At 42.8% G+C, this 26,986-nt stretch overlaps 1 protein-coding gene across 4 annotated transcripts in view; it reads left to right on the forward strand.

Annotated features, from left to right (window-relative positions):
* Positions 1–21,830, forward strand: part of pex5la (peroxisomal biogenesis factor 5-like a) — a 176,680-nt gene extending 154,850 nt beyond the window's left edge. For 3 of the 4 annotated variants that reach the window (XM_029695522.1, XM_029695523.1, XM_029695524.1), the window contains 4 exons: positions 15,293–15,455; positions 16,713–16,870; positions 17,229–17,426; positions 20,302–21,830. In XM_029695522.1, coding sequence (XP_029551382.1) covers positions 15,293–15,455; positions 16,713–16,870; positions 17,229–17,426; positions 20,302–20,326 — 544 coding nt within the window. In that variant the 3' untranslated portion in view covers positions 20,327–21,830. Of the gene's footprint in view, positions 1–15,292; positions 15,456–16,712; positions 16,871–17,228; positions 18,430–20,301 lie in introns of all 4 variants that reach the window. The other variant, XR_003867317.1, reaches the window with a different exon arrangement.
* Positions 21,831–26,986: the final 5,156 nt, after the last annotated feature.

A 26,986-nucleotide genomic window follows, 5' to 3' on the forward strand; every position in this document is an offset into this window, starting at 1 on the left:
TTTTATGCTATGGTGTGTGCTTTATGTCGCACGCTCAGTTATGATATCTTTAGCCGGGCCGTTTTAGAAACTCATTTGTTTCAATGTAATGACTATTACCCCTGTCATCTATGAAAGGAAAAGTTATTTCAAGGTCTTTCAAGCACAGCTGGTCTGGGTGTTATTTTATTGCCGATCAAGCAAGCTTGCTCTCACGTATTCATCGTCAAGCAACCGCAATTCAGGGGTTCTCCTTCCTTTTTACTTTAAAGGCAGTGCTTTTAGGTGTCACATGAGGAGAAAATAACTTTATCAGTTAGGAGTCTAGTTATATAATAAATTAAATAATGAATTCTCCCCTTTATAGGAAAGGCATAACTTTATTAAATATTTGAGAGAGAGAGAGAGAGAGAGAGAGAGAGAGAGAGAGAGAGAGAGAGAGAGAGAGAGAGAGAGAGAGAGAGAGAGAGAGAGAGAGAGAGAGAGAGAGAGAGAGAGAGAGAGAGAGAGAGAGAGAGAGAGAGAGAGAGAGAGAGAGAGAGAGAGAGAGAGAGAGAGAGAGAGAGAGAGAGAGAGAGAGATTACATTGCCAAATCAAGTGAAATAGATCATAAACAATAAAAGATTCACAGTAAACATTACACTCACAAAAGTTCCAAAAGAATAAAGACATTTCAAATGTCATACAATGTCTATATACAGTGTTATGATGTGCAAATAGTTAAAAGTACAAAAGGGAAAATAAATAAATATAGGTTGTATTTACAACGGTGTTTGTTCTTCACTGATTGCCCTTTTCTTCTGGCAACAGGTCACAAATCTTGCTGCTATGATTGCACACTGGTATTTCATCCAATAGATACGGGAGTTTATCAAAATTTGATTTGTTTTCAAATTCTTTATGGTTCTGTGTAATCTGTGGGAAATATGTGTCTCTATGGTCATACATTCGGCAGGAGGTTAGGAAGTGCAGCTCAGTTTCCACCTAATTTTGTCGGTAGTGTGCAGATAGCCTGTCTTCTCTTGAGAGCCAGGTCTGCCTTTGGCGGCCTTTCTCAATAGCAAGGCTATGCTCACTGAGTCTGTACATAGTCAAAGATTTCCTTAATTTTGGGTCAGTCACAGTGGTCAGATATTCTGCCACTGTGTACTCTCTGTTTAGGGCCAAACAGCATTCTCGTTTGCTCTGTTTTTTTTGTTAATTATTTCCAATGTGTCAAGTAATTATCTAATTGTCAAGTAATTAGGTCTAATTGTGTTGCTGTCCTGGGGCTCTGTGGGGTCTGTTTGAGTTTGTGAACAGAGCCCCAGGACCAGCTTGCTTAGGGGACTCTTCTCCAGGTTGATTTCTCTGTAGGTAATGGCTTTGTTATGGAAGGTTTGGGAATTGCTTCCTTTTAGGTGGTTGTAGAATTTAACGTCTCTTTTCTGGATTTTGATAATTAACGGGTATCGGCCCACTTCTGCTCTGCATGCATTATTTGGTGTTTTATGTTGTAAACAGAGGATATTTTTGCAGAAATCTGCATGCAGAGTCTCAATTTGGTGTTTGTCCCATTTTGTGAATTCTTGGTTGGTGAGCAGACCCCAGACCTCACAACCATAAAGGGCAATGGGTTCTATAACTCATTCAAGTATTTTTAGCCAGATCCTAATTGGTATGTCAAATTGTATGCTCCTTTTGATGGCATAGAAGGCCCTTGCCTTGTCTCTCAGCTCGTTCACAGCTTTGTGGAAGTTACCTGTAGCACTGATGATTATGCCAAGGTATGTATAGTTGTTTGTGTGCTCTAGGGCAACGGTGTCTAGGTGGAATTTGTATTCGTGGTCCTGGTAACTGGACCTTTTTTGGAACACCATTATTTTTGTCTCACTGAAATTTACTGTCAGGGCCCAGGTCTGACAGAATCTGTGCAGAAGATCTAGGTGCTTCTGTAGGCCCTCCTTGGTTGGGGACAGAAGCACCAGATCATCAACAAACAGTAGACATTTGACTTCATATTCTAGTAGGGTGAGGCCGGGTGCTGCAGACTGTTCGAGTGCCCTCGCCAGTTCGTTTATATATATGTTGAAGAGGGTGGGGCTTAAGCTGCATCCCTGTCTCACCCCCCGGCCCTGTGGAAAGAAATGTTTGCCAATTTTAACCGCACACTTGTTTTTTGTGTACATGGATTTTATAATGTCGTATGTTTTTTCCCCCAACACCACATTCTATCAATTTGTATTGCAGGTCCTCATGACAAATTGAGTCAAAAGCTTTTTTGAAATCAACAAAGCATGAGAAGACTTTGCCTTTGTTTTGGGTTGTTTGTTTGTCAATTAGGGTGTGCAGGGTGAAAACGCTGTTCTGTTGTACAGTCATTTGGTAAAATGGCAATTTGACATTTGCTCAGTACATTGTTTTCACTGAGGAAATGTACAAGTCTGCTGTTAATGATAATGCAGAGGATTATCCCAAGGTTGCTGTTGACGCATATCCCACAGTATTGGGGTCAAATTTGTCTCTACTTTTGTGGATTGGGGTGATCAGTCCTTGGTTCCAAATATTGGGGAATATGCCAGAGCTGAGGATGATGTTAAAGAGTTTAAGTATAGCCAATTGGAATTTGTGGTCTGTATATTTTATAATTTCATTTAGGATACCATCAACCCCACAGCAACGGACATTAAACCGGTGGAAATCTGTCCTTTGGTCTGGAACATCATCATCACTTCCTGTTGTACGCGGGAGGAGGAAGAGCTTGGTTTTGTTTGTTGGAAAGTTTGTTGCTTAGAAGTATATCGGAAAGTTCTTGGTAGCTACCTAGCTTCTTATGTTGGATCCCACAGTTGGCATCAGTTGCTGGGACTGCTTTATCTTTCCAGTGATCCTGCCGACCAAGGACAGGTCTGAGGAGCTATTTGGCGTCACAGCTAGCCTAGCTGCTAGCTAGCTGTACATCAAGCTAGCGAGGTGTTCTTGAATGCAGCCCGCGACGAGGTTAGTCATTGTGGCTGGAACTGCGGATTGTCCTGGGTTTGTGGCTGTCTAGATCCCTGCTGTTTGTTATTTTCAATTTTCCCCGTGACCGGCCCTGTCTAGAACTGCGAGGAGTAACAGCCTTACATACGTTGCTAGCTACCATGACAAAGACCAAAGCCGGCGGGAGTACCGTTGAGGACAGTGCCAGTGGTGTCTCTCTATCACACGTGAAGGATCTTTTAAACAAAAAGAGACCTATAAGCAATTGTTACAACAACAAGAAAATAGTTTCAAGTGTATTGTCCAAATACTTGTGGATTCTACTAATAAAAGAATGGATGACCTGACCAGAGAGGTCCAGGACCTGAAGAACAGTTTGCAGTTTTCCCAGGGTCAGCTCGACGAGTTGAAACAGGAGGACGGTGTCACGACCTGATAGAGACGGTTTATTTCTCTATTTTGTTAGGTCAGGGTGTGGGGTGGGCATTCTATGTTTTATATTTCTATGTTTTGGGCAGGTATGGTTTCCAATCAGAGGCAGCTGCCTATCGTTGTCTCTGATTGGGAACCATACTTAGGCAGCCCTTTTTCCCTCGAGTTGTGGGATCTTATTTTTGTACTGCTCGGTAAAGCCTGCAAGACGTGACGGTCGTTTACCATTGTTTATTATATTGTTTAAGTGTTCTGAGTAAAAATAAATATCAAGATGAACACTTACCACGCTGCACCTTGGTCTACTCCTTTGGACAACCGTTACAGACGGCAAGAGGACGGCAAGTTGACAGCAATCTGTAAGTCATTGAGAGAGGACATCAGTTCTGTCTGGGAATCCATGATAGCAATGACAGTCTGATTTATCTATCTCGAGGGACAATCAAGGTGAAACAACATGGCTGTGGACGGAATTGCAGAATCTCCACATGAGACCTGGATGGAGTATGAGGACAAAGTGAGGGAAATTATCTCTGAGAAATGTAAGATGGACTACAGGAAGATTGAGGTGTAGCGCGCCCACAGGACTGGAAAACCCACCACCGGCCCAGGTGATAGGCCCAGGCCGATAGCGGTCAATTTCCTAAGGTTCAAGGACAAGGTAGCTGTTCTGGAAAGAGCCAAGAACTTGAGAGGAACGTATATCTTCCTCAACAAGGACTATCCTGAAGCTGTGCGCCAGAAGAGGAAAGAACTGATCCCAGCCATGAAAGCTGCCAGAGCGTGTGAGGACATTGCTTACATCCGCTATGACAGGCTCATTGTCCACCCACCCTCCCAGAAGCCTGGAACGGATGACAGAGCCAAGCCTATGGGTTCGTAGCTTCAACCCCGCAGCACACACACACACACACACACACACACACACACACACACACACACACACACACACACACACACACACACACACACACACCAATTGATTAATGGGCTGCTGAATGTATATATGTTTTTCTTGCTTTGTTTTCTCTTTTCAGTATTATGTCTATCTCTGATAAGCAACCCAGGAAAGGGCTGAAAATAGCCCATATTAATATATGTAGCCTTATTTCTAAGGTTCATGAAATCAATGACTTGCTAACATCCATATATTAGCCATTTCTGAGCCTCACTTAGATCATTAATTTGATGATACATCAGTAGCAATACAAGGATATAACATTTATAGAAGAGACAGAAATGCTTATGGGGGAGGAGTTAATATATATATTCAGAGCCATATTCCTGTAATGCTTAGAGAAGATCTTATGTCAAGTGTTATTGAAGTGTTGTGGTTGCAGGTTCACTTGGCACATCTAAAGCCTTTTCTTTTAGGGTGTTGCTATAGGCCACCAAGTGCTAACAGTCAGTATCTAAATAATATGTGTGAAATGCTTGATCGTGTATGTGATTTAAACAGAGGTCTACTTTCTTGGGGACCTGAATATAGACTGGTTTTCATCAAGCTGTCCGCTCAAGAGGAAGGTTCTTACTGTAACCAGTGCCTGTAATCTGTTTCAGGTTATTAATCAACCTACCAGGGTGTTTACAAACACTTCAGGATCAAGATGGCTTCCCTGTGGCTCAGTTGGTAGAGCATGGTGTTTGCAACACCAGCATGGTGTGTGAAACATCAGGGTTGTGGGTTTGATTCCCATGGGGGGCCAGTACAAAAAAATATATATATCTTTTTTTAAATGCATGAAATGAAAATGAAATGTATGTATTCACTACTGTAAGTCGCTCTGGATAAGAGTGTCTGATAAATGACTAAAATGTAAATGTAAGATCATCGACATGTATCGATCACATTTTTACTAATGCTGTAGAACTTTGTTCTAAATTTGTATCCGTACCCATTAGATGCAGTGATCACAATATAGTGGCTATATCCAGGAAAGCCAAAGTTCCAACAGCTGGGCCTAAAATAGTGTATGAGAGATCATACAAAAGATTTTGCTGTGACTCTTATGTCCATCTTTCACAAAACCATTTTGATGTTACCAATTATTTTAATGATTATTTAATTGGCAAAGTGGGAAAACTTAGGCAGGAAATGCCAACAACGAACAGTGAGCAATTGTATTCATGCATAAAAAAACAAATAATGAAAGAAAAGCATTGCAAGTTTGAGTTTTGTAAAGTTAGTGGGAGAGGTGGAAAAATGTGTGTTATCGATCAATAATGACAAACCTCCTGGCATTGACAACTTAGATGGAAAGCTACTGAGGATGGTAGCTGACTCTATAGCCACTCCTATCTGTCATATTTTTAATCTGAGCCTAGAGAAAGTCTTTGTCCTCAGGCCTGGAAGGAAGCCAAAATAATTCCTCTACCCAAGAGTGGTAAAGCGGCCTTTACTGGTTCTAACAGCAGAACAATAAGCTTGTTGCCAGCTCTTAGCAAACTGTTGGAAAAAATTGTGTTTGACCAAATACAATGCTATTTCTCTGTAAACTAATTAACAACAGACTTTCAGCATGCTTATAGAGAAGGGAACTCAACATGTACTGCACTGACACAAATGACTGATGATTGGTTAAAATAAATTGATAATAAAAATATTGTGGGAGCTGGACTGTTAGATTTCAGTGCAGCCTTTGATATTATTGACCATAACCTGTTGTTCAAAAAACTTAAGTACCATGGCTTTTCAACCTCTGCCATATCGTGGATTCAGAGCTATCCATCTAATAGAACTCAAAGGGTTTTCTTTAATGGAAGCGTCTCTAATGTCAAACATGAAAAGTGTGGTGTACCGCAGGGCAGCTCTCTAGGCCCTCTACTCTTTTCTATTTTTACCAATGACCTGCCACTGGCATTAAACAAAGCATGTGTCCATGTATGCTGATGATTCAACCATATACGCATCAGCAACCACAGCTAATGAAGTCAGTGAAACCCTTAACAAAGAGTTGCCATCTGTTTTGGAATGGGTGGCTAGTAATAAACTGGTCCTGAACATCTAAAACTAAGAGCGTTGTATTTGGTACAAATCATTCCTTAAGTGCTAGACCTCAGCTGAATCTGGTAATGAATGGTGTGGCTGTTGAACAAGTTGAGGAGACTAAATTACTTGGCGTTACCTTAGATTGTAAACTGTCATGGTCAAAACATATGGATTCAATGGTTGTAAAGATGGGGAGAGGTCTGGCCGTAATAAAGAGTTGCTCTGCTTTTTTGACACCACACTACAAAAAGCAAGTTCTGCAGGCTCTAGTTTTGTCTCATCTTGATTATTGTCCAGTTGTGTGGTATAATGCTGTAAGGAAAAACCTAGTTAAGCTGCAGCTGGCCGAGAACAGAGTAGCATGTTTTGCTCTTAATTTGTGTCTTTTTCAGAACTTTTGGCCACGACTGTATGCATACTAGTTTCTCTTGGCTAAGAGTTGAGGAGAGACTGACTGCATCACTTTTTCTTTTTATAAGAAACAGTGTTGAAAATTCCAAATTCTTTGCATAGTCAACTTAAACACAGCTCTGACACACACACTTATCCCACCAGACATGCCACCAGGGGTCTTTTCACAGTCCCCAAATCCAGAACATATTAAAGAAAACATACAGTATTTTATATAGAGCCCTTATTGCATGGAACTTCCTTCCATCTCATATTGCTCAAATAAACAGCAAACCTGGTTTCAAAAAACAGATAAAGCAACACCTTGCGGCACAACGCCTCTCCCCTATTTGACCTAGATAGTTTGTGTGTATGCATTGATATGTAGGCTACGTGTGCCTTTTTAAAAATGTATGTAGTTCTGTCCTTGAGCTGTTCTTGTCTATTGATGTTCTGTATTATATAATTCTGTATTATGTTTCATGTTCTGTGTGGACCCCAGGAAGAGTAGCTGCTGCTTTTGCAACAGCTAATGGGGATCCTAATAAAATACCAAATACCACAGGCCTTTTTGGGTTGGAGGGTTTGGATTTTGTCCTGTAGTTCATTCAATGTAATTGGAGAATCCAGTGTGTTCTGGTAGTCTTTAATAGTTGATTCTAAGATTTGTATTTGACCATGTATATGATTTGCTGTTTGTTCTTTGTTATAGAGACAAAAAGATAGAAGTGGTTATCCATTCATTTTTTTTGTGTTGAGTTTTCCAATTTTCCCAAAAGTGGTTAGATTCTATGGATTCTTCAATTACATTGAGCAGATTTCTGACGTGCTGTTCCTTCTTTTTCAGTAGTGTATTTCTGTATTGTTTTAGTGATTCACCATAGGGAAGGCGTAGGCTCAGGTTTTTTCTGGGGGTTGGATAGGTTGTTTTTTTTTTATTCTTAGAAGGGATTGAATTTGTTGTTGCCTATTTGTTTTTTGGTAGATTTCTGCACTATTTCCCTTCCATCTATAGCATTTCTTAATATTATTCAGTTCCTTTGGCTTTGATGCCTCATGATTGAGCATAGCTCTGTTGAAGTGGAGTGTGATTTTGCTGCCCTCTGTGGACTGACTGTGAACACTCTGAGAGACTCTGGGTTGAGGTCAGTGATAAAGTATACTACAGTACTGCTGCCAAGAGATGAGCTATAGGTGTACCTACCGTAGGAGTCCCCTCGAACCTACCATTGACTATGAACATACCCAGCGGCCGACAGAGCTGCAGGAGTTGTGACCCGTTTTTGTTGGTTATGTTGTCGTAGTTGTGTCTGGGGGCGCATCAGAGGGAGGGAATGCTGCCACCTCCAGGTAGGTGTTTGTCCCCCTGTGTGCTGAGGGTGTCAGGTTCTTGTCCAGTTCCGGAATTTAGGTCACCACAGACTAGTACATGTCCCTGAGCCTGGAAATTATTGACCTCCCCCTCTAGGATGGAGAAGCTGTCATTGTTAAAGTATGGGGATTCTATTGGGGGGATATACATTGAGGGGAAAAAAGTATTTGATCCCCTGCTGATTTTGTACGTTTGCCCACTGACAAAGAAATGATCAGTCTATCATTTTAATGGTAGGTTTATTTGAACAGTGAGAGACAGAATAACAACAAAAAAATCCAGAAAAACGCATGTCAAAAATGTTATAAATTGATTTGCATTTTAATGAGGGAAATAAGTGTTTGACCCCCACTCAATCAGAAAGATTTTTGGCTCCCAGGTGTCTTTTATACAGGTAACGAGCTGAGATTAGGAGCACACTCTTAAAGGGAGTGCTCCTAATCTCAGTTTGTTACCTGTATAAAAGACACCTGTCCACAGAAGCAATCAATCAATCAGATTCTAAACTCTCCACCATGGCCAAGACCAAAGAGCTCTCCAAGGATGTCAGGGATAAGATTGTAGACCTACACAAGGCTGGAATGGGCTACAAGACCATCGCCAAGCAGCTTGGTGAGAAGGTGACAACAGTTGGTGCGATTATTCGCAAATGGAAGAAACACAAAAGAACTGTCAATCTCCCTCGGCCTGGGGCTCCATGCAAGATCTTACCTCGTGGAGTTGCAATGAACATGAGAACGGTGAGGAATCAGCCCAGAACTACACGGGAGGATCTTGTGAATGATCTCAAGGCAGCTGGGACCATAGTCACCAAGAAAACAATTGGTAACACACTACGCCGTGAAGGACTGAAATCCTGCAGCGCCCGCAAGGTCCCCTTGCTCGAGAAAGCACATATATATTACCGTCTGAAGTTTGCCAATGAACATCTGAATGATTCAGAGGACAACTGGGTGAAAGTGTTGTGGTCAGATGAGACCAAAATGGAGCTCTTTGGCATGAACTCAACTCGCCGTGTTTGGAGGAGGAGGAATGCTGCCTATGACCCCAAGAACACCATCCCCACCGTCAAACATGGAGGTGGAAACATTATGCTTTGGGGGTGTTTTTCTGCTAAGGGGACAGGACAACTTCACCGCATCAAAGGGACGATGGACGGGGCCATGTACCGTCAAATCTTGGGTGAGAACCTCCTTCCCTCAGCCAGGGCATTGAAAATGGGTCGTGGATAGGTATTCCAGCATGACAATGACCCAAAACACATGGCCAAGGCAACAAAGGAGTGGCTCAAGAAGAAGCACATTAAGGTCCTGGAGTGGCCTAGCCAATCTCCAGACCTTAATTCCATAGAAAATCTGTGGAGGGAGCTGAAGGTTCGAGTTGCCAAACGTCAGCCTCGAAACCTTAATGACTTGGAGAAGATCTGCAAAGAGGAGTGGGACAAAATCCCTCCTGAGATATGTGCAAACCTGGTGGCCAACTACAAGAAACATCTGACCTCTGTGATTGCCAACAAGGGTTTTGCCACCAAGTACTAAGTCATGTTTTGCAGAGGGGTCAAATACTTATTTCCCTCATTAAAATGCAAATCATTTTATAACATTTTTGACATGCGTTTTTCTGGATTTTTTGGTTGTTATTCTGTCTCTCACTGTTCAAATAAACCTACCATTAAAATTATAGACTGATCATTTCTTTGTCAGTGGGCAAACGTACAAAATCAGCAGGGGATCAAATACTTTTTTCCCTCACTGTAGGTAGCACACATGAGGACATTTTTCTCTGTTGAGTTTTTCCTCATTTCCTTATTCATTTCCAGATATAAAATGTTCCTGTTTTGACTAATTTAATAGAGTGGGTTAGGTCTGCTCTATAATAAATTAGCATGCCCCCTGAATCTCTTCCCTGTTTCACACCTGGTAGTTTGGTGGATGGGACTACCAGCTCTCTGGGGGGCAACCAGTGGGTCCAGCTCCTTTATAACATGTTTCTTGTAGGATGACAATGTCTGTATTTCCAATTTCTTTGATAAAGTCTGGGTTCCTGCTCTTTAGGCCAAAGGCAGATGACCTCAGACCATGTATATATTCCAGGATGAGATAGTAAAAGCTTTGTGTTCCATAGTGTGTAGTGTTGTTTTGTGTGGTTTAGGCCCAGACCATCACAGTAGGTGTGAGCAGAGCATGTTGAGCATCTGTAACATACCTCTTAGGTCGCAAGATGGGGCTTGGGCAGGTGTAATAGTGGGGGTTGGGCCTGTTGCTTTGCTCACAGCCTGGGCATATGTCCTGCTGTCATGTTGAGGTCCTTGCTGCAGGGGTGAGGGGCACGGGGGGGGGGGGGGGGGGTAGAAGGGGCATAGGTCTGAGGGGGGCCTATATATATTTTTTTCTCTCACCTTTTATTTAACCAGGTAGGTAGTTGAAAACACGTTCTCATTTACAACTGCGACCTGGCCAAGAATAAAGCAAAGCAGTTCGACACATACAACAACACAGAGTTACACATGGAATAAACAAACATATAGTCAGTAATACAGTAGAAAAAGTCTATATACAGTGTGTGCAAATGAGGTAAGATAAGGGAGGTAAGGCAATAAATAGGCCATGGTGGCGAAGTAATTACAATATACCAATCAAACACTGGAGTGATTGATGTGCAGAAGATGAATGTGCAAGTAGAGATACTGGGGTGCAAAGGAGCAAGATAAATAAATGCAGTATGGGGATGAGGTAGTTGGATGGGCTATTTACAGATGGCCTATGTACAGGTGCAGTGATCTGTGAGCTGCTCTGACAGCTGGTGCTTAAAGCTAGTGAGGGAGATATGAGTCTCCAGCTTCAGTGATTTTTGCAGTTAGTTCCAGTCATTGGCAGCAGAGAACTGGAAGGAAAGGCTGCCAAAGTAGGAATTGACTTTGGGGGTGACTAGTGAGATATACCTGCTGGAGCGCGTGCTATGGGTGGGTGCTGCTATGGTGACCAGTGAGCTGAGATAAGGTGGGGCTTTACCTAGCAGAAACTTGTAGATGACCTGGAGCCAGTGGGTTTAGCGACGAGTATGAAGTGAGGGCCAACGAGAGCGTACAGGTCGCAATGGTGGGTAGTATATTGGACTTTGGTGACAAAACGGATGGCACTGTAATAGGCTGCATCCAATTTGTTGAGTAGAGTGTTGGAGGCTATTTAGTAAATGACATTGCCGAAGTCGAGGATCAGTAGGATGGTTTTACGAGGGTATGTTTGGCAGCATGAGTGAAGGATGCTTTGTTGCAAAATAGGAAGCCGATTCTAGATTTAATTTTGGATTGGAGATGCTTAATGTGAGTCTGGAAGGAGAGTTTACAGTCTAACCAGACACCTAGGTATTTGTAGTTGTCCACATATTCTAAGTCAGAACCGTCCAGAGTAGTGATGCTGGACGGGCGGGCAGGAGCAGGCAGCAATCGGTTGAAGAGCATGCATTTAGTTTTACTAGCATTTAAGAGCAGTTGGAGGCCATGGAAGGAGAGTTGTATGGCATTGAAGCTCGTCTGGAGGTTAGTTAACAGTGTCCAAAGAAGGGCCAGAAGTATACAGAATGGTGTCGTCTGCGTAGAGGTGGAGCATAGAATCACCAGCAGCAAGAGTGACATCATTGATGTATACAGAGAAGAGAATCGGCCCGAGAATTTAACCCTGTGGCACCCCCGTAGAGACTGCCAGAGGTCCGGACAACAGGCCCTCCGATTTGACACACTGAACTCTATCAGAGTAGTAGTCGGTGAACCAGGCGAGGCAGTCATTTGAGAAACCAAGGCTGTTGAGTCTGCCGATAAGAATGTGGTGATTGACAGAGTCGAAAGCCTTGGCCAGGTCGATGAATACGGCTGCACAATAATGTGTCTTATTGATGGCGGTTATGATATCGTTTAGGACCTTGAGCGTGGCTGAGGTGCACCCATGACCAGCTTTGAAACCAGATTGCATAGCGGAGAAGGTACGGTGGGATTCGTAATGGTTGGTAATCTGTTTGTTAACTTGGCTTTCGAAGACCTTAGAAAGACAGGGTAGGATAGATATAGGTCTGTAGCGGTTTGCGTCTAGAGTGTCACCCCCTTTGAAGAGGGGGATGATTGCGGCAGCTTTCCAACCTTTGGGAATCTCAGACGATATGAAAGAGAGGTTGAACAGGCTAGTAATAGGGGTTATAGTGTGAATAGGGTGTGAATAGGGTGTTGCCAGGGTTTGCTATTAGCTGGTTGAGGTGTGGCTGGTGATGCTGTGATCTGGGTGTAGGTCCTCTTGGCGTCGGTTCTCTCTGTGCAGGTCCTTCAGGAGGGGGTCTCGCTGGTCTAGGCGGGGTGTCCGTTGCTCCTGTGTGAGGTGCTGTGGCTACGGTTTAGGGCAACGTCCTTCAGGATCCTGGCAAAAGTTGGGATTTCTGCCTTGTAGAGGTGGACCTGGTCATAAAGGCTGTTCATGTCCAGAGTAGAGTGGTGGGCCAGGTAGACATTAGGTTTTGAACAGTCTCGTGAAATGCTTGCATTCACCCACTGTATGGTGGCAGGGTGAACGTCTTTTCGTGGTAGCAGGTTGGAGGTAACCTTTTCAATCACTCCCTTGAGTGCTGTGGCCACCCTTTCCTGCTGGGCCCTCAGGTCATTTGTGCCCGTGTTAATTATGATGTGGCTGGGGGACCCTAGTCTGTCCTCTGACAACAGCTCCAGGGCATGCCTTGTGTTTGGGAAAAAGTTTATCCTCTTGAATGTATTTGCCATTTGAGTCAATGAGGAGCACAATCTCTGGCTTTTGTGTCCTCAGTGGATGTGTGGGCGTTGTCAAGAGAGCTATCAGGGGAGCTGACAGGGGGCTGTTAGGAGGGGGTGGGGTCTGTTGGGTTGGTGGGTCCTGTGTTGTGTGTCCCATTGTTGTGTTGTGGTCCGGGTCTGAGGTGCTGTTCTGCTGGCTTCTCTGGGGGAGTGTCCTGCTCTCTGTCACACCTCAGCTTTCTCACCTCTTCATTCAGTGCCGTGTGTGCCTCTTTAAGTTCTCTCACCTCAGTCCGTAGAGCAGCCAGCTCTCCCAGACAGCCATCCATCTCCACCTTCTGCCCGCCGGGTCTTGTTGGGGGGGTGTTGGTCTGTTTTATGGGTTTGTTCTGTCTGGATTTTGTGTACTAGCTCTGTGAGCTCCACCATGTCTCTCTCCAGCTCTGTGAATTTATCCCTTTCAATGATGGAGGAGCAGTGCAGTTGTGGGTGGGTGTCTATCCTTGTCTGCAGGACCATTTGAAAAGGTGTGATCAGACTCATGCAGGATGGGGGAGTCGTCACCGAGAGAGAGATTTTCCTGCTGTGGTTTCTCTTTGATCCCGTAAAAGTCCTGCTGGAACTGCATGAGGATGCCCTGCACCATTACTGTCCCAGACACGTTGACAGAGGTTGTTTTAATTTCCTCAATGTCTAGTATTCTGAGTTTCCACCCTGTGCCAATACCCTCTCTCTTGACATATGGGTAGTGTATTCTTATAGCACTGTGCCATGCCAGGGGATGGTCTGTGTGAAAAATTAAGTTGCTTACGTTCCCCTCTTTGTAGCGGTCAGCAAATAGTGTTACTGGACTGTATTGTAATGACCACAGCACAGGGATAAGCCATGGGGGCTTCAAAAGCCTCAGCATTTGGGTGGGAGGCGCTGTGAAAGTCTCCTGCCATTGTTAGGCTCAAGAATTTTCTCACCTCTCACTTCAGTGTTAATTGAAGTTGCAGCCAGGTCAGTTCTGTCCTAGCAGTTTGGTAGCTTAGTAGCCTTTTTTATTAAGCTTTATATAACAAAATGATTATCTCTCTCTCTCTACTCTCAGTCCTGTGTGTCTCTACTCTCAGTCCTGTGTGTCTCTACTCTCAGTCCTGTGTGTCTCTACTCTCAGTCCTGTGTGTCTCTACTCTCTATAGACTCTCAGTCCAGTGTGTCTCTACTCTCTATCCTGTGTGTCTCTACACTGTACTCTCAGTCCAGTGTCTCTACTCTCTACTCTCAGTCCAGTGTCTCTACTCTCTACTCTCAGTCCAGTGTTCCTCTACTCTCTATAGACTCTCAGTCCAGTGTGTCTCTACTCTCAGTCCTGTGTGTCTCTACTCTCAGTCCTGTGTGTCTCTACTCTCAGTCCTGTGTGTCTCTACACTGTACTCTCAGTCCAGTGTCTCTACTCTCTACTCTCAGTCCAGTGTCTCTACTCTCTACTCTCAGTCCAGTGTTCCTCTACTCTCTATAGACTCTCAGTCCAGTGTGTCTCTACTCTCAGTCCTGTGTGTCTCTACTCTCAGTCCTGTGTGTCTCTACTCTCAGTCCTGTGTGTCTCTACTCTCAGTCCTGTGTGTCTCTACTCTCAGTCCTGTGTGTCTCTACTCTCTATAGACTCTCAGTCCAGTGTGTCTCTACTCTCTATCCTGTGTGTCTCTACACTGTACTCTCAGTCCAGTGTCTCTACTCTCAGTCCAGTGTCTCTACTCTCTACTCTCAGTCCAGTGTTCCTCTACTCTCTATAGACTCTCAGTCCAGTGTGTCTCTACTCTCTATCCTGTGTGTCTCTACACTGTACTCTCAGTCCAGTGTCTCTACTCTCTACTCTCAGTCCAGTGTCTCTACTCTCTACTCTCAGTCCAGTGTTCCTCTACTCTCTATAGACTCTCAGTCCAGTGTGTCTCTACTCTCTACTCTCAGTCCAGTGTTCCTCTACTCTCTATAGACTCTCAGTCCAGTGTCTCTACTCTCTACTCTCAGTCCAATGTGTCTCTACACTGTACTCTCAGTCCAGTGTGTCTATACTCTCTACTCTCAGTCCAGTGTGTCTCTACTCTCTACTCTCAGTCCAGTGTGTCTCTACTCTCTATAGACTCTCAGTCCAGTGTGTCTCTACTCTCTACTCTCAGTCCAGTGTGTCTCTACTCTCTACTCTCAGTCCTGTGTGTCTCTACACTGTACTCTCAGTCCAGTGTGTCTCTACTCTCTACTCTCAGTCCTGTGTGTCTCTACACTGTACTCTCAGTCCAGTGTGTCTCTACTCTCTACTCTCAGTCCAGTGTGTCTCTACTCTCTACTCTCAGTCCTGTGTGTCTCTACTCTCTACTCTCAGTCCAGTGTGTCTCTACTCTCTATAGACTCTAAGTCCAGTGTGTCTGCCCACAGCTCTCTACTGCCTGAGGTAAAGGATCTGTTTCTGGAGGCAGCCCAGCACAACAGGGACACCGACCCGGACCTGCAGACGGGCCTGGGTGTGTTGTTCAACATTAGCGCGGAGTTCAACAAAGCTGTGGAGGCCTTCAATGCTGCCCTGACAGTGCGGCCAGAGGTAAGACGGCAGTGTAAACACACAAACACTGTGATTGTCAATCTGACTGAGATGCACCGTACTGTCTCACAACACTGAAACACTGCATCTCACTGAGACGCACCGTACTGTCTCACATCACTGAAACACTGCATCTCACTGAGACGCACCGCACTGTCTCACATCACTGAAACACTGCATCTCACTGAGACGCACCGTACTGTCTCACATCACTGAAACACTGCATCTCACTGAGACGCACCGTACTGTCTCACATCACTGAAACACTGCATCTCACTGAGGCGCACCGTACTGTCTCACATCACTGAAACACTGCATCTCACTGAGATGCACCGTACTGTCTCACAACACTGAAACACTGCATCCAAATTGGAGAGCTTTGAGCTGAGAAATCCAGTTTCATGAACTCCCATCTGATTCACCCTCCCTGCACTAGTATCTGCCTGGTGCAGCTCCAACCACTATCCTTTAACCCTGTCCCACAGCAGTGGCTGCTAAATCCACCCCCTCTACATTTGACTTGGTAATGCCCTCTCCCCTGCTGACAACTTAGAGCTGAATACAAGTGGAGATCATGATAGCTTGCTGCTTTCGCACAAAAGGCTTGCTGCACCGTATCCCTGTATATGTTGATCTGCCCCCAGGTGGGAGACACATAACGATGGAGTCAAGGACGGACGTAGTGATGTAACCGAACCATCCTCAAATGATCCTTGGAACTTAAACTTAGCTTAGTTTTCACAGGGTGTGTTTTCAACGGGAGATAAAAAGTGTGTAAAAAAAAAAGGAAAATGTGTGTAAAAACACCATCATACCACAGTAGCTACATTACAGTCATTAACACACAAAAGATACAGGGGAATAACTGGGAGATTATGCACTCCTCTCATGAATGTTATATTGTGTTGATTCCAAGCTTGCCGTTTTTAATCGCAGACAAAATTCTAGTTCATTTTATTTGCAAATCTTCTCTACCAAAGCAGGTACTGTTCCTTTCTGATTGTACAGTACACAACAATTAGCATTAACACGAAATATGTCACAATGCTAAACCGTTGTAGAGAAGAAGCATCTGATGGAGAAAAAAAAAAATTAAATCACAGACCACAAACCTTTCAACAAACATCTCAGTCGACAGTGGCTGGGTTCACAGACCACAACACTGTCTGAAACCAAATGTCAAAACCAACCACTATCCTACATGTCACCATTTTGTTCCTCCGGCTTTGACTCCTACCCCCTGTATGACCCCTCCAGGATTACCTGCTGTGGAACCGCCTGGGGGCCACGCTGGCAAACGGGGACCGCAGCGAGGAGGCGGTAGAGGCCTACACCCGAGCCCTGGAGCTCCAGCCGGGCTTCATTAGATCCCGTTACAACCTGGGCATCAGCTGCATCAACTTAGGAGCACACCGGTGGGTGAGCAGGGGGTTGGGGGGGGGGGGGGTGGAGGGTCTAACTAAGAGCCAGCTGGTATTCTCTAAAACAGCACCTGGCACCGCAGCAGAGAGCTTTGAGTTTCTGCTCTGGTGGAGTCAGTGGAGTGAGGTGAGGTGGGGACACTGAGTAACATTGAGCCTAATAATGCTATCTCTTACAGTTGTATGAAGTTCAACCAACTATAATGTTACAAGTAACAGCAAAGTTCCTGTTTGAAAACGTATCAAACACATCAGGCCTGAACCTAGTAACAGTCGCTTTAATGTAGGTCATCATGATAGCAAACTAATCACATGGTTCTCCCTTTGGTCAAACCTTCCCTTTGTCTTTTAGGGAGGCGGCCAGTAACTTCCTAACAGCACTGAGTCTGCAGAGGAAGAGCTGCAGTCAGCAGCTCTCGCACCAGGTCATGTCGGGGAACATCTGGGCCGCCCTGCGGATAGCTCTCTCCATGATGGACCAGCCGGAGCTCTTCCAGGCAGCCAACATCGGAGACTTGGACCTCCTCATGAAAGCGTTCAACCTGGACATGTGAGTGGAGATAGGCCTTGGAGACAAGTCTCTACTCTCCTACCAACAGGCCTTGGAGACAAGCCTCTTCTCTCCTACCAACAGGCCTTGGAGACGAGTCTCTACACTCCTACCAAATGCCAAAAACCCAAAGTGTACAGTTGGAAAGAGCTGTTTTGTCCAGATAATGACGAGTGTGTGGTCTATTTTGGCGAGCACTACAAAATCTTTACTACTCCTCAGTACCTCTGCAGTCTTCTTGAGTACTGTATGTGCTCGAAGAGTCTATTTTGCGATGGATTTGCACTGCAATTTGTGATTTCCCCGAAGAGCACAAGGACGGGCAAAGACTGTACAAGTAATGCCTTAGAGAACACAGTAATTAAAACTAACTCATTGGAACTGAGCGAGAGAGAAAGAGAAATGCTGAGAATGCTTTTGCTGAACAGTGTTGAGGTTTGACAAGAACGGTTTCCTCATCCAGATACTTTTAGTGTCCGGATTATCACATTGACCTAAAGGAAGGATTTAGTGAGTAAAATCAATAAAGACTACACCATAAACCGTGGGACTCGGAGACAGTTTTCAGCAGAGAATCAATATTCTTTTTTTGGGGGTTGGTTTTATCCTCGTTTCTGGAAGGAACAACACTGCATGGAAACTAAAGCATGTTCCTAAATGGATTCGGTGGCACTTGCCTGAACCTAACAAAAGCTTAAAACTTTCTTTCCTTTCTTGGACTCTGCACTTTGAAAAAGAGATAATTTCCTCTTATCTTAATGAAACGAGACAGATTGTAAAGCCTTACCTGAAACGCATGCTAAAACGAAATTGATTTACACTATTTTTATGGCAACCAATGTAAGCCATTTTCAGATTCACTTTTGACTTCCTCGAATACCTGGCATCCTCCGAATTCTTCATGTTTTGTGGTGTTTCCAGCTCATTTCACTTTACCCTAACTGGTTTGAGAGAAGCACACATTAGCTGGACAAGATGGACCCGTATTTTTCCCTCAGACCTGGTAATGTACTTCACACGTGTCAGAAAACACTTCCTGTTGAATCTGTTCATGTTGGTGGTGATGGCTGGGATGACCTTTAAAACTATTCACTCATGTCACATGACTAATGACTACATGAAAGGATTAAGCGTGGTAGCGAATGGATTTGAGGCCTTACACTCTTTTCTAGAACACAGAATCTTTGTGCAATAAGCTGTATTGTTTATCAAAGGCAGCACAAAGGCCACTTCGTAAAAGGTTATAAAACATGACATCAGCTCATGTCAGCTCACTGACTTGCCTAGTTAAAGGTAAAATAAAATAAAAATTGTAAAAAAAAATGTCAACGTCAGCTTTACCTAGTTTACACAGTGACATATCTACTTGTTCCCATACAAGCGTTTTATGTAGGAGGTTCTTTGTCATACTAATGAATGTCATACATTCCACAGTATCTACTACTCTAAAGTGTTACCAAAATATGCCCTGAAATAAAGTCAAAATAACTATATCCTCTTATGAGAGACTACTACTCTACAAGATCCCTACTATGAGAGAATTCTACTCTAAACACTATCCCTTTAAGTGTACTTAGTCGCTAGATGGCTGAGTAGTGTGCTTAGTCGCTAGATGGCTGAGTAGTGTGCTTAGTCGCTAGATGGCTGAGTAGTGTGCTTAGTCGCTAGATGGCTGAGTAGTGTGCTTAGTCGCTAGATGGCTGAGTAGTCTAGAAGCGTCACAGATGTTAGTTTGCAAGTCACTCTGGAAAATGCATGCCACATTTTACATTTACATTTTAGTCATTTAGCAGACGCTCTTATCCAGAGCGACTTACAGTAGTGAATGCATACATTTCATACAATTTCATACATATCATATATTTTTTTCTGTGCTGGCCCCCCGTGTGAATCGAACCCACAACCCTGGTGTTGCAAACACCATGCTCTACCAACTGAGCTACAGGGAAGGCCACCATCATGTCCACCACTGTACTGTAGCAAGACAACCACTACTGTAGTATTGCACTGGCGTGTTAACCTGTCGGGCCTACTGTATGACCGAAGAAATGTGTTTGATTCAAGGATCCTATGCAAAAGGTCAAGTTTTATACTGCCATTTTTAATTATATAATGTCCCTGCCTGAGTCAATGCCCCTGCCTGAGTCAATGCCCCTGCCTGAGTCAATGTCCCTGCCTGAGTCAACGGACCAAAAGGAAAACTCTATCTTTGCTTTGAGAGAATGCTATCAGGGTCTGGCAGAGACACCATCGCCATGACAATTCATCTTCCAAAAATGGTACCGCTTTGATGTCATGCATGGTTTGTATCAGCAAAGGGGATTGGGGAAATCTATCAGAAGACAACAACAAAAAAGAAAGAGTTGGCCAGTTGTTGCTTTATGACTAAGAACTTTTCATTCTCCATTTAAGTTTATGGGTATTTAGGGAAAGGTTTGGCTCGTTAGCAGAAATATATTAGACGTTATTTAGAAAGAGAGTCAATGGGGCGAATAATTCCATGCAGACGAGAACACATGGAAACTGCCATTCACACTAGCCAAAGCCTTCAGGTTTAGTAACCTTGGTGTGGAAAGGAGGTTAATCTCATTTCAAACTCATCTCCGCACATTCGGTTGAGGCTGGCTTGTAGAGAGCGGTGGGGGGCTGTAATGTCAGATTCATGTTCTACTACTGCCATCTGCTGAAAATTGACTTTGAATTTCTCCTAAAGACCTTCTTGTTATGCCACCATACCCAAATTCAAGTTTACAGAGTGGTCCCCTTTGCTGGCTAAATGTAAATGAAAAACAGATTTAATTTCATTTTTCTTTTGTATTGAATCTATTCCATTCAAATGATCTGAAAACGTAATGAATATTATTTTTCCACACAGGGAAAGGGTTGGAACGGTCCAGTAGCAAACGCAAGAGGAGGAAAACAGAGAAGTCTTTTGTGTCAGGAATCACTGCTGCCATGATGTTTAAAACATCAAGGTGCCAGAGCCAACTGCAGAGACACAGCACATATGTGCACGTTGCTGGCAATCTGCATAGGAGGCTAGCTTTGAAGACCAGAAAACACATCGGCGGACTGTACAACGTCAAAGGCAACCGGGCCAACACGTTATGGCATCCTTCCATTTATTCATTCATTTAGTCTCTTGCCCAACTACCCCAACAAGCTGATATTCCTTCACTCCCACTCTCCTCAACCCACCCAGCGAGCAACGGCGGTTGAGATCTAGTTGTAACCAATCATGATCGTCACTGCGATCATGATTGGCTACTCCTTAGTGATTCATAGAACGATGGCTGAGAACTCTATACTGTAGATTTATATGGAAAATAGTATTGAGAACAGAATTGTTTTTATTCCAAAGTGTATAATTTACAGAAAATGTTTTCTGTCCCCATGCCTCCTAGTTGCCCTTAATGTCAGCAGCATATACACTGTAGTACAATGCTGAAACCAGGATTTACTGTACCTTGTGATTTCTTCAAAATCACTCTGATTTCTTATGGTCTAGTAAGCCTGTGCTTTTTGAACAAAAATAATGTAGTTATGTAGAAGATTAAATTATTTTTTTAACAGTTTTTGAATTATTGGCCTACCAACTATATATATATATATATATATATATTACTGTAGAATTTATATTGATGTGTGTTGAGTTAGGATGCCCGATGACAAAGTACCTTTTCTAGAACAGTTGACCTTCTCAGGTGTGATGACATAGCTACACCTAACATACTCCAGGTTGAATGCATGCTAGATCTTCTATGCTTCATTTTGAATTATCTTTTATTTTCATGCATGCAGTGCTTTTCTTTCCCCTAATTCTAAAAACAAAATATAGCATGATGTTACATAGCAATGTTTACAATCCACTTTTAAATCGTCTTCATTTTATGAAATGTAACATACCTATTGTATATTGTGCACAACATACAATAACAAAACATTTGCAGTGAATCTGGAGAGAAACCAAAAGTAGTGCTCTCTAACTGATAACCGAGTGCAGGCCTCGGCCCGCACGCCAACCGTTTGGCTAAAAGGGTTTCGGATCCTTTGGTGACAGTTGCATTACCTTGAAGTCTCTCAGGCGTGTGTACAACTGAACGACCACAGCGCTTTCTGTAATAGCATTAGGTCCTACAGTTTTCAATAATTGCTCTGTCTCGTGTACGATACATTTCATTGTACCCCGCTGGTTTACTCTGGTGTGTTTCTATAGCTGATATACAAGTATGAATAGATCTATTAATATTTTTGATGCCTTAAAAAAATGAAATACTTTACAGTGTACTAACAATGCATAATAAATTCTCTCCCGATGTACCTAAAACACTAGTCAAGCATCAACACCTTTCAGACATATGATATGAAAGTTCTCTTTTAAAATAAACTTGTAATATATTCAAAGTGTCTCTTTATATTTGTTTTTGAATATATATTTTATCATCGCATCGACTGCATGTCTACCAAGGTGTATGTATTACATTGTTCGATACTTTAAACTGCAGCTCTCCTTTCCTACTAAATCACAACCACCTCATTTATAATAATAATAAAAAAACTGTACTCAATTAAAATTCTACATGAAATGCATGCTATTCTACTGTTTATGAAGTAAAGAACTGGAGAAGCCAAGAAATTGGACCCCTTGAGGAATTGACATCATGATGAACCATAACCATGCTTGTTTCTCAGTGACAATACACTGTGTCAAGTGTCAAAAATGTCAAGAAATGTGTCGTTTATTTGACAGTACCAGCGGATATATTGTTGTGATAACCATGTATTCACATATTCCATTACAATGCTGATATCCCAAACAATATTTGGATAAATACATACATTACAAAAGTCTACATTAAATAATCCCTTCAGGGAAACTGTATGTAATGAAAACTACAGAATTGGCAAAAAAAGGATTAAAAACAGGTGAAGTACCATTGACCATTTAGTTAAATTACATTAGAAAACACACAAGTACAATTGTACAATCCAAATGACTAAATGTCAACTTTTAGTGCACATGCGGACAGTACGAAGGCGTTTTGTGACACAAAAGTTGAACCACTACCATTCACAACCTCGGGAGACAGAGCGAGTGGTGGAGAGGGAGAGACAGAGATGATGGAGGGCTGAGAAAAAAGGCAGAAGACGAGGGCCTAGATTTAAATCAGATCAACACTGCATAGCTGGTGTTTTGGCCATGTCGGAGGTATAACTGTATCAGAGCTGGCAAACCGGTGAGCAGCGGTTCATGTGGTCATTGTCACGAAACCAGACCAGTCCCATTTGCGTTAAAATTCACAATGAGAAAGCGTAGGCTATATAGAAATAATGACTAAAATTTTAAATCATATTATGGAATAATACGGATTTGTTTCAGCCTAACTGAGGTGTAGATTACAACACACATTCCAGTATTGAAACTTGGGGTTATTACTAGTGCGACGCGGTGCATCCAATGGCAACGTGCACGATTGGTATAACGCCGAGTGCCGTTTGCTGATTTGACAGCGCCAACGCAGTTAAACTTCCGACATCGCCTAAATAAAAACAATGAAACTGCTATTCAGTTGTCGGTTATTGCGGGTTAAGGCAGAACTGATAGAATCTAGCCCCAGACATCCTGCATTACAAATCTATCCACTGTAAATGGAGTGCGAGAAGGTGAGAGGTCACCCCGCCAGCCTAAAAGAGGATGAGTGCCAAGGTGGGAAGAGCCCCTGTAGAGGACACATGTAAAGAACTAGAATGCATAGAACACCCCCCCCTCTCCTCAGCAATCAGACCTTTGGCAGTGAAGTAGGCCTGGTTACATTGGTTATACAAACTGCCAAAATCACAAAGGGCCACTAGGACCAGTAATGGCAATCTCACATGGAACAGAGGGATTCACTCTATACATTCTATCCCTATAAGAAAAATAATCACGTGTGGAAGGGAGATCGCAGTAACACAAAGACTTACAGAGAGACCATTAAGAATCCCCACTGCATAGGCAAAGTACACAACAGCAATTTATCAAGGAGTGTCTGACAAGGATGGGAGATCTTGAGGGCTCGATTTCAGGGAGAGGGGGAATTGTAATCTTCTCCCAAACACAACCAAAGGCTCTAGTAAATCAAAACGATTTTCTGGGTTCCTGGTGTGGGTCCAAAAACATGATTCATCCTGCACAGCAAGAAAGTATGTTTGACTTTATATGCAGTTTTAGTTTCTTTCATATCACACTGAAACCCTTCATGTTGTGGAGTGCTTTAATCTAATTGTGCATTATTACAATGCAAGAAAAATCATGTTGATTATTTCAGGAAACCTGCTTTGATTGAATAGTACCCCAGGTAAGTATTATTTGATTGGATAGTGCCCCAGGTAAGTATTCTTTGATTGAATAGTACCCCAGGTAACAATTATTTAATTGGATAGTGCCACAGGTAAGTATTCTTTGATTGGCTAGTTCCCCAGGTAAGTAGTCTTTGATTGGCTAGTTCCCCAGGTAAGTATTCTTTAATTGAATAGTGCCCCAAGTAAGTATTCTTTGATTGAATAGTACCCCAGGTAATAATTATTTAATTGGATAGTGCCCCAGGTAAGTATTATTTGATTGGCTAGTTCCCCAGGTAAGTATTATTTGATTGAATAGTGCCCCAAGTAAGTATTCTTTGATTGAATAGTACCCCAGGTAACAATTATTTAATTGGATAGTGCCCCAGGTAAGTATTCTTTGATTGGCTAGTTCCCCAGGTAAGTATTCTTTGATTGGATAGTGCCACAGGTAAGTATTCTTTGATTGAATAGTACCCCAGGTAACAATTATTTAATTGGATAGTGCCCCAAGTAAGTATTCTTTGATTGGCTAGTTTCCCAGGTAATTACTCTTTGATTGGCTAGTTCCCCAGGTAAGTATTCTTTGATTGGCTAGTTCCCCAGGTAAGTATTCTTTGATTGAATAGTGCCCCAGGTAAGTATTCTTTGATTGGCTAGTTCCCCAGGTAAGTATTATTTGATTGGATAGTGCCCCAGGTAAGTATTCTTTGATTGGCTAGTTCACCAGGTAAGTATTCTTTGATTAGATAGGGCCCCAGATAAGTATTCTTTGATTGAATAGTGCCCCAAGTAAGTATTATTTGATTGAATAGTGCCCCAGGTAACAATTATTTGATTGGATAGTGCCACAGGTAAGTTTTCTTTGATTGGCTAGTGCCCCAGGTAACAATTATTTGATTGGATAGTTCCCCAGGTAATTATTCTTAGAAAGAAAAAAAATATGAGAGGGTTTTTGATATGTAACATTGCACTCCACTACCTTGTCGATATGTAACCAGCAACTGTAGGCAACGCTTCGTTTGTACAACTACGCCGGTCGACAAACTGTCTTTGATAGAGTGGCTGTATAGGCTCAGGAGAAGAAGACATCCTAGTGACACGGTGCATGAGCAGAGAGTCTTTGAGCAAATGGTGAATACAGTATCAATACATACACAAGGGTTGGTGACTGTGCGTCAGTAAGGTCTTTGATATGTGATAGATTTGAGCATTAACTCTGAAGATAGGTTTTGGTTGCAGTGAGCACCATAAGGAATACATTCAGCACTGTACCACGTCTTAAAAGCACGAGAACGCATTCTGAAACAAGTTGTAGGTCGTAACCTACAGTACATGGTGTATTCTCAAGAGAAGAGATTCCGTCCCAGTGCATATTGCTATAATAATAACATAACACAAGTTGGATGTGTTCAGATGCATACCATTCTGCATTTAAAAAGATGGCGGCATATCAAATATGAATACAAAACACGGTAACATTTAAGGACTACCATAATGGGCAAAAGTTTACCTCATGAGTTAGTGTGTCTGTCCTTCCACAAAAAAATGTAATCATATTAGACGAGCAACCAAAGTGGGTCTCCTTCGAATACTGTATACAATAGCAAAATATTTCTAGATATTACGCAAAACTGGAGTGGGCCTTTTATCTAACGGATTATTTAAAAAATGCTGCATTGCTAGTCATCATGGCCAATCTGATCTGAGGAAAACGGCAATCCAAGGCATGTTCCACTTATGTGTAGAATTATATGTGAAGCAACAACGGTATGAATGCAGTATGAATAAATCGCAACATGGTCTGAGGGACACTTTGAAAATAAAACACTATTTCTCTGTGAAAAGCAAGGATATAAAATAATCTGTCGAAAATTGCTTTCAGATTTCAATAAAAACAACATTCTCCTGTTCTGGTGGGAAATTAAATGGACTTGACTCAACTTGATTAGACCAATTGTTACCGTTTCTCCTCTGATGCCCAGAAAAACCAGGATGTCATCTGCAAGTCAAAACCAGACAGATATGAGACTGTTATGACACCATAATTACGTACATCGGACTCTCCAATAAGGATATTACATATTCATGGATTCCAATGTGTTAAGTGTTCATCATAGACAAGAGTGTTTTTTCAAATGTGTTTCCTTATTCTGAAACTTGCTTATGCTGCCCATTTTTCTGCATCCAATGCCATTATGTTTCTATCCTGCATCACACATTAAAGGAAAATACCACTAAGAAAACAATGTTTTAGTATTTGTTTCATTACGCCACAGTTGATACATTCCCAAAATGTTTTGTTATTCCGCGATCAAGTTTTCAAGATCTAGAACTGTCAAAACACAGTTTGATGTGTTTTTCATCATATGATTTGTCCTAACTAAAAATGTATCAACCCCTACAGAAATGTCCATTAATTATAATCCCCACAATAATTCACATTTCCTGTGGCTACAGGATTATTTTCCTGCTGTGGTCAAATTAAGATCCTACATCTGTACATGCAAAGCTCCTAGCAGCATTGAGATTTTTTTTTATCGAGTTTCGCTTTAGAGTTTTAGTTCCTGGCAGTGATGTGTGACCACTTCAGGACCATGCTCCACGTTTATAAAACGTAGCACTTTATTAATAAAAATTCTATCACAGTAGCTGAAGGCATAGAAAATGAATAGGATCTGATAGGATAATACTATAGATGTAGAACACTCCAATAACAAAAATTGCACACATCCCTCTGTACCGACAACGTAGACAAAATAACACGTTCCAATACACAAAAGCACACGATTTTCACAGTGACATACAAAAAAACCCACATTGCTTTCCCTTTTTTTGACCGCACTTGAAGTATGGAAGCATTTTCCTGTTGCTCTTGAGTGACTTGGATGAGTTGAGTGGGTCCTCTCGTTTCATGGCTGGTCTGAGGCGTAAGTGTTTCCATGGTTTCCACTGATGTCATGGTTGTCCTCTGTTTTCCAGGCTGTGGTTCTCTAAGGTTGGAGGGTGGAGTGGAGGGGGTTCTAGCAGCTAGGTCTAGCAGCTAGACAGCCGACGGTAAAGGGGGGAGGGGGGTCTAGGTCTAGCAGCTAGACAGCCGACGGTAAAGGGGGGAGGGGGGGCTAGGTCTAGCAGCTAGACAGCCGACGGTAAAGGGGGGAGGGGGGGGCTAGGTCTAGCAGCTAGACAGCCGACGGTAAAGGGGGGAGGGAGGGCTAGGTCTAGCAGCTAGACAGCCG

The sequence above is a fragment of the Salmo trutta genome, chromosome 17, assembly GCF_901001165.1.
Source record: "Salmo trutta chromosome 17, fSalTru1.1, whole genome shotgun sequence".
Lineage (NCBI taxonomy): Eukaryota > Metazoa > Chordata > Actinopteri > Salmoniformes > Salmonidae > Salmo > Salmo trutta.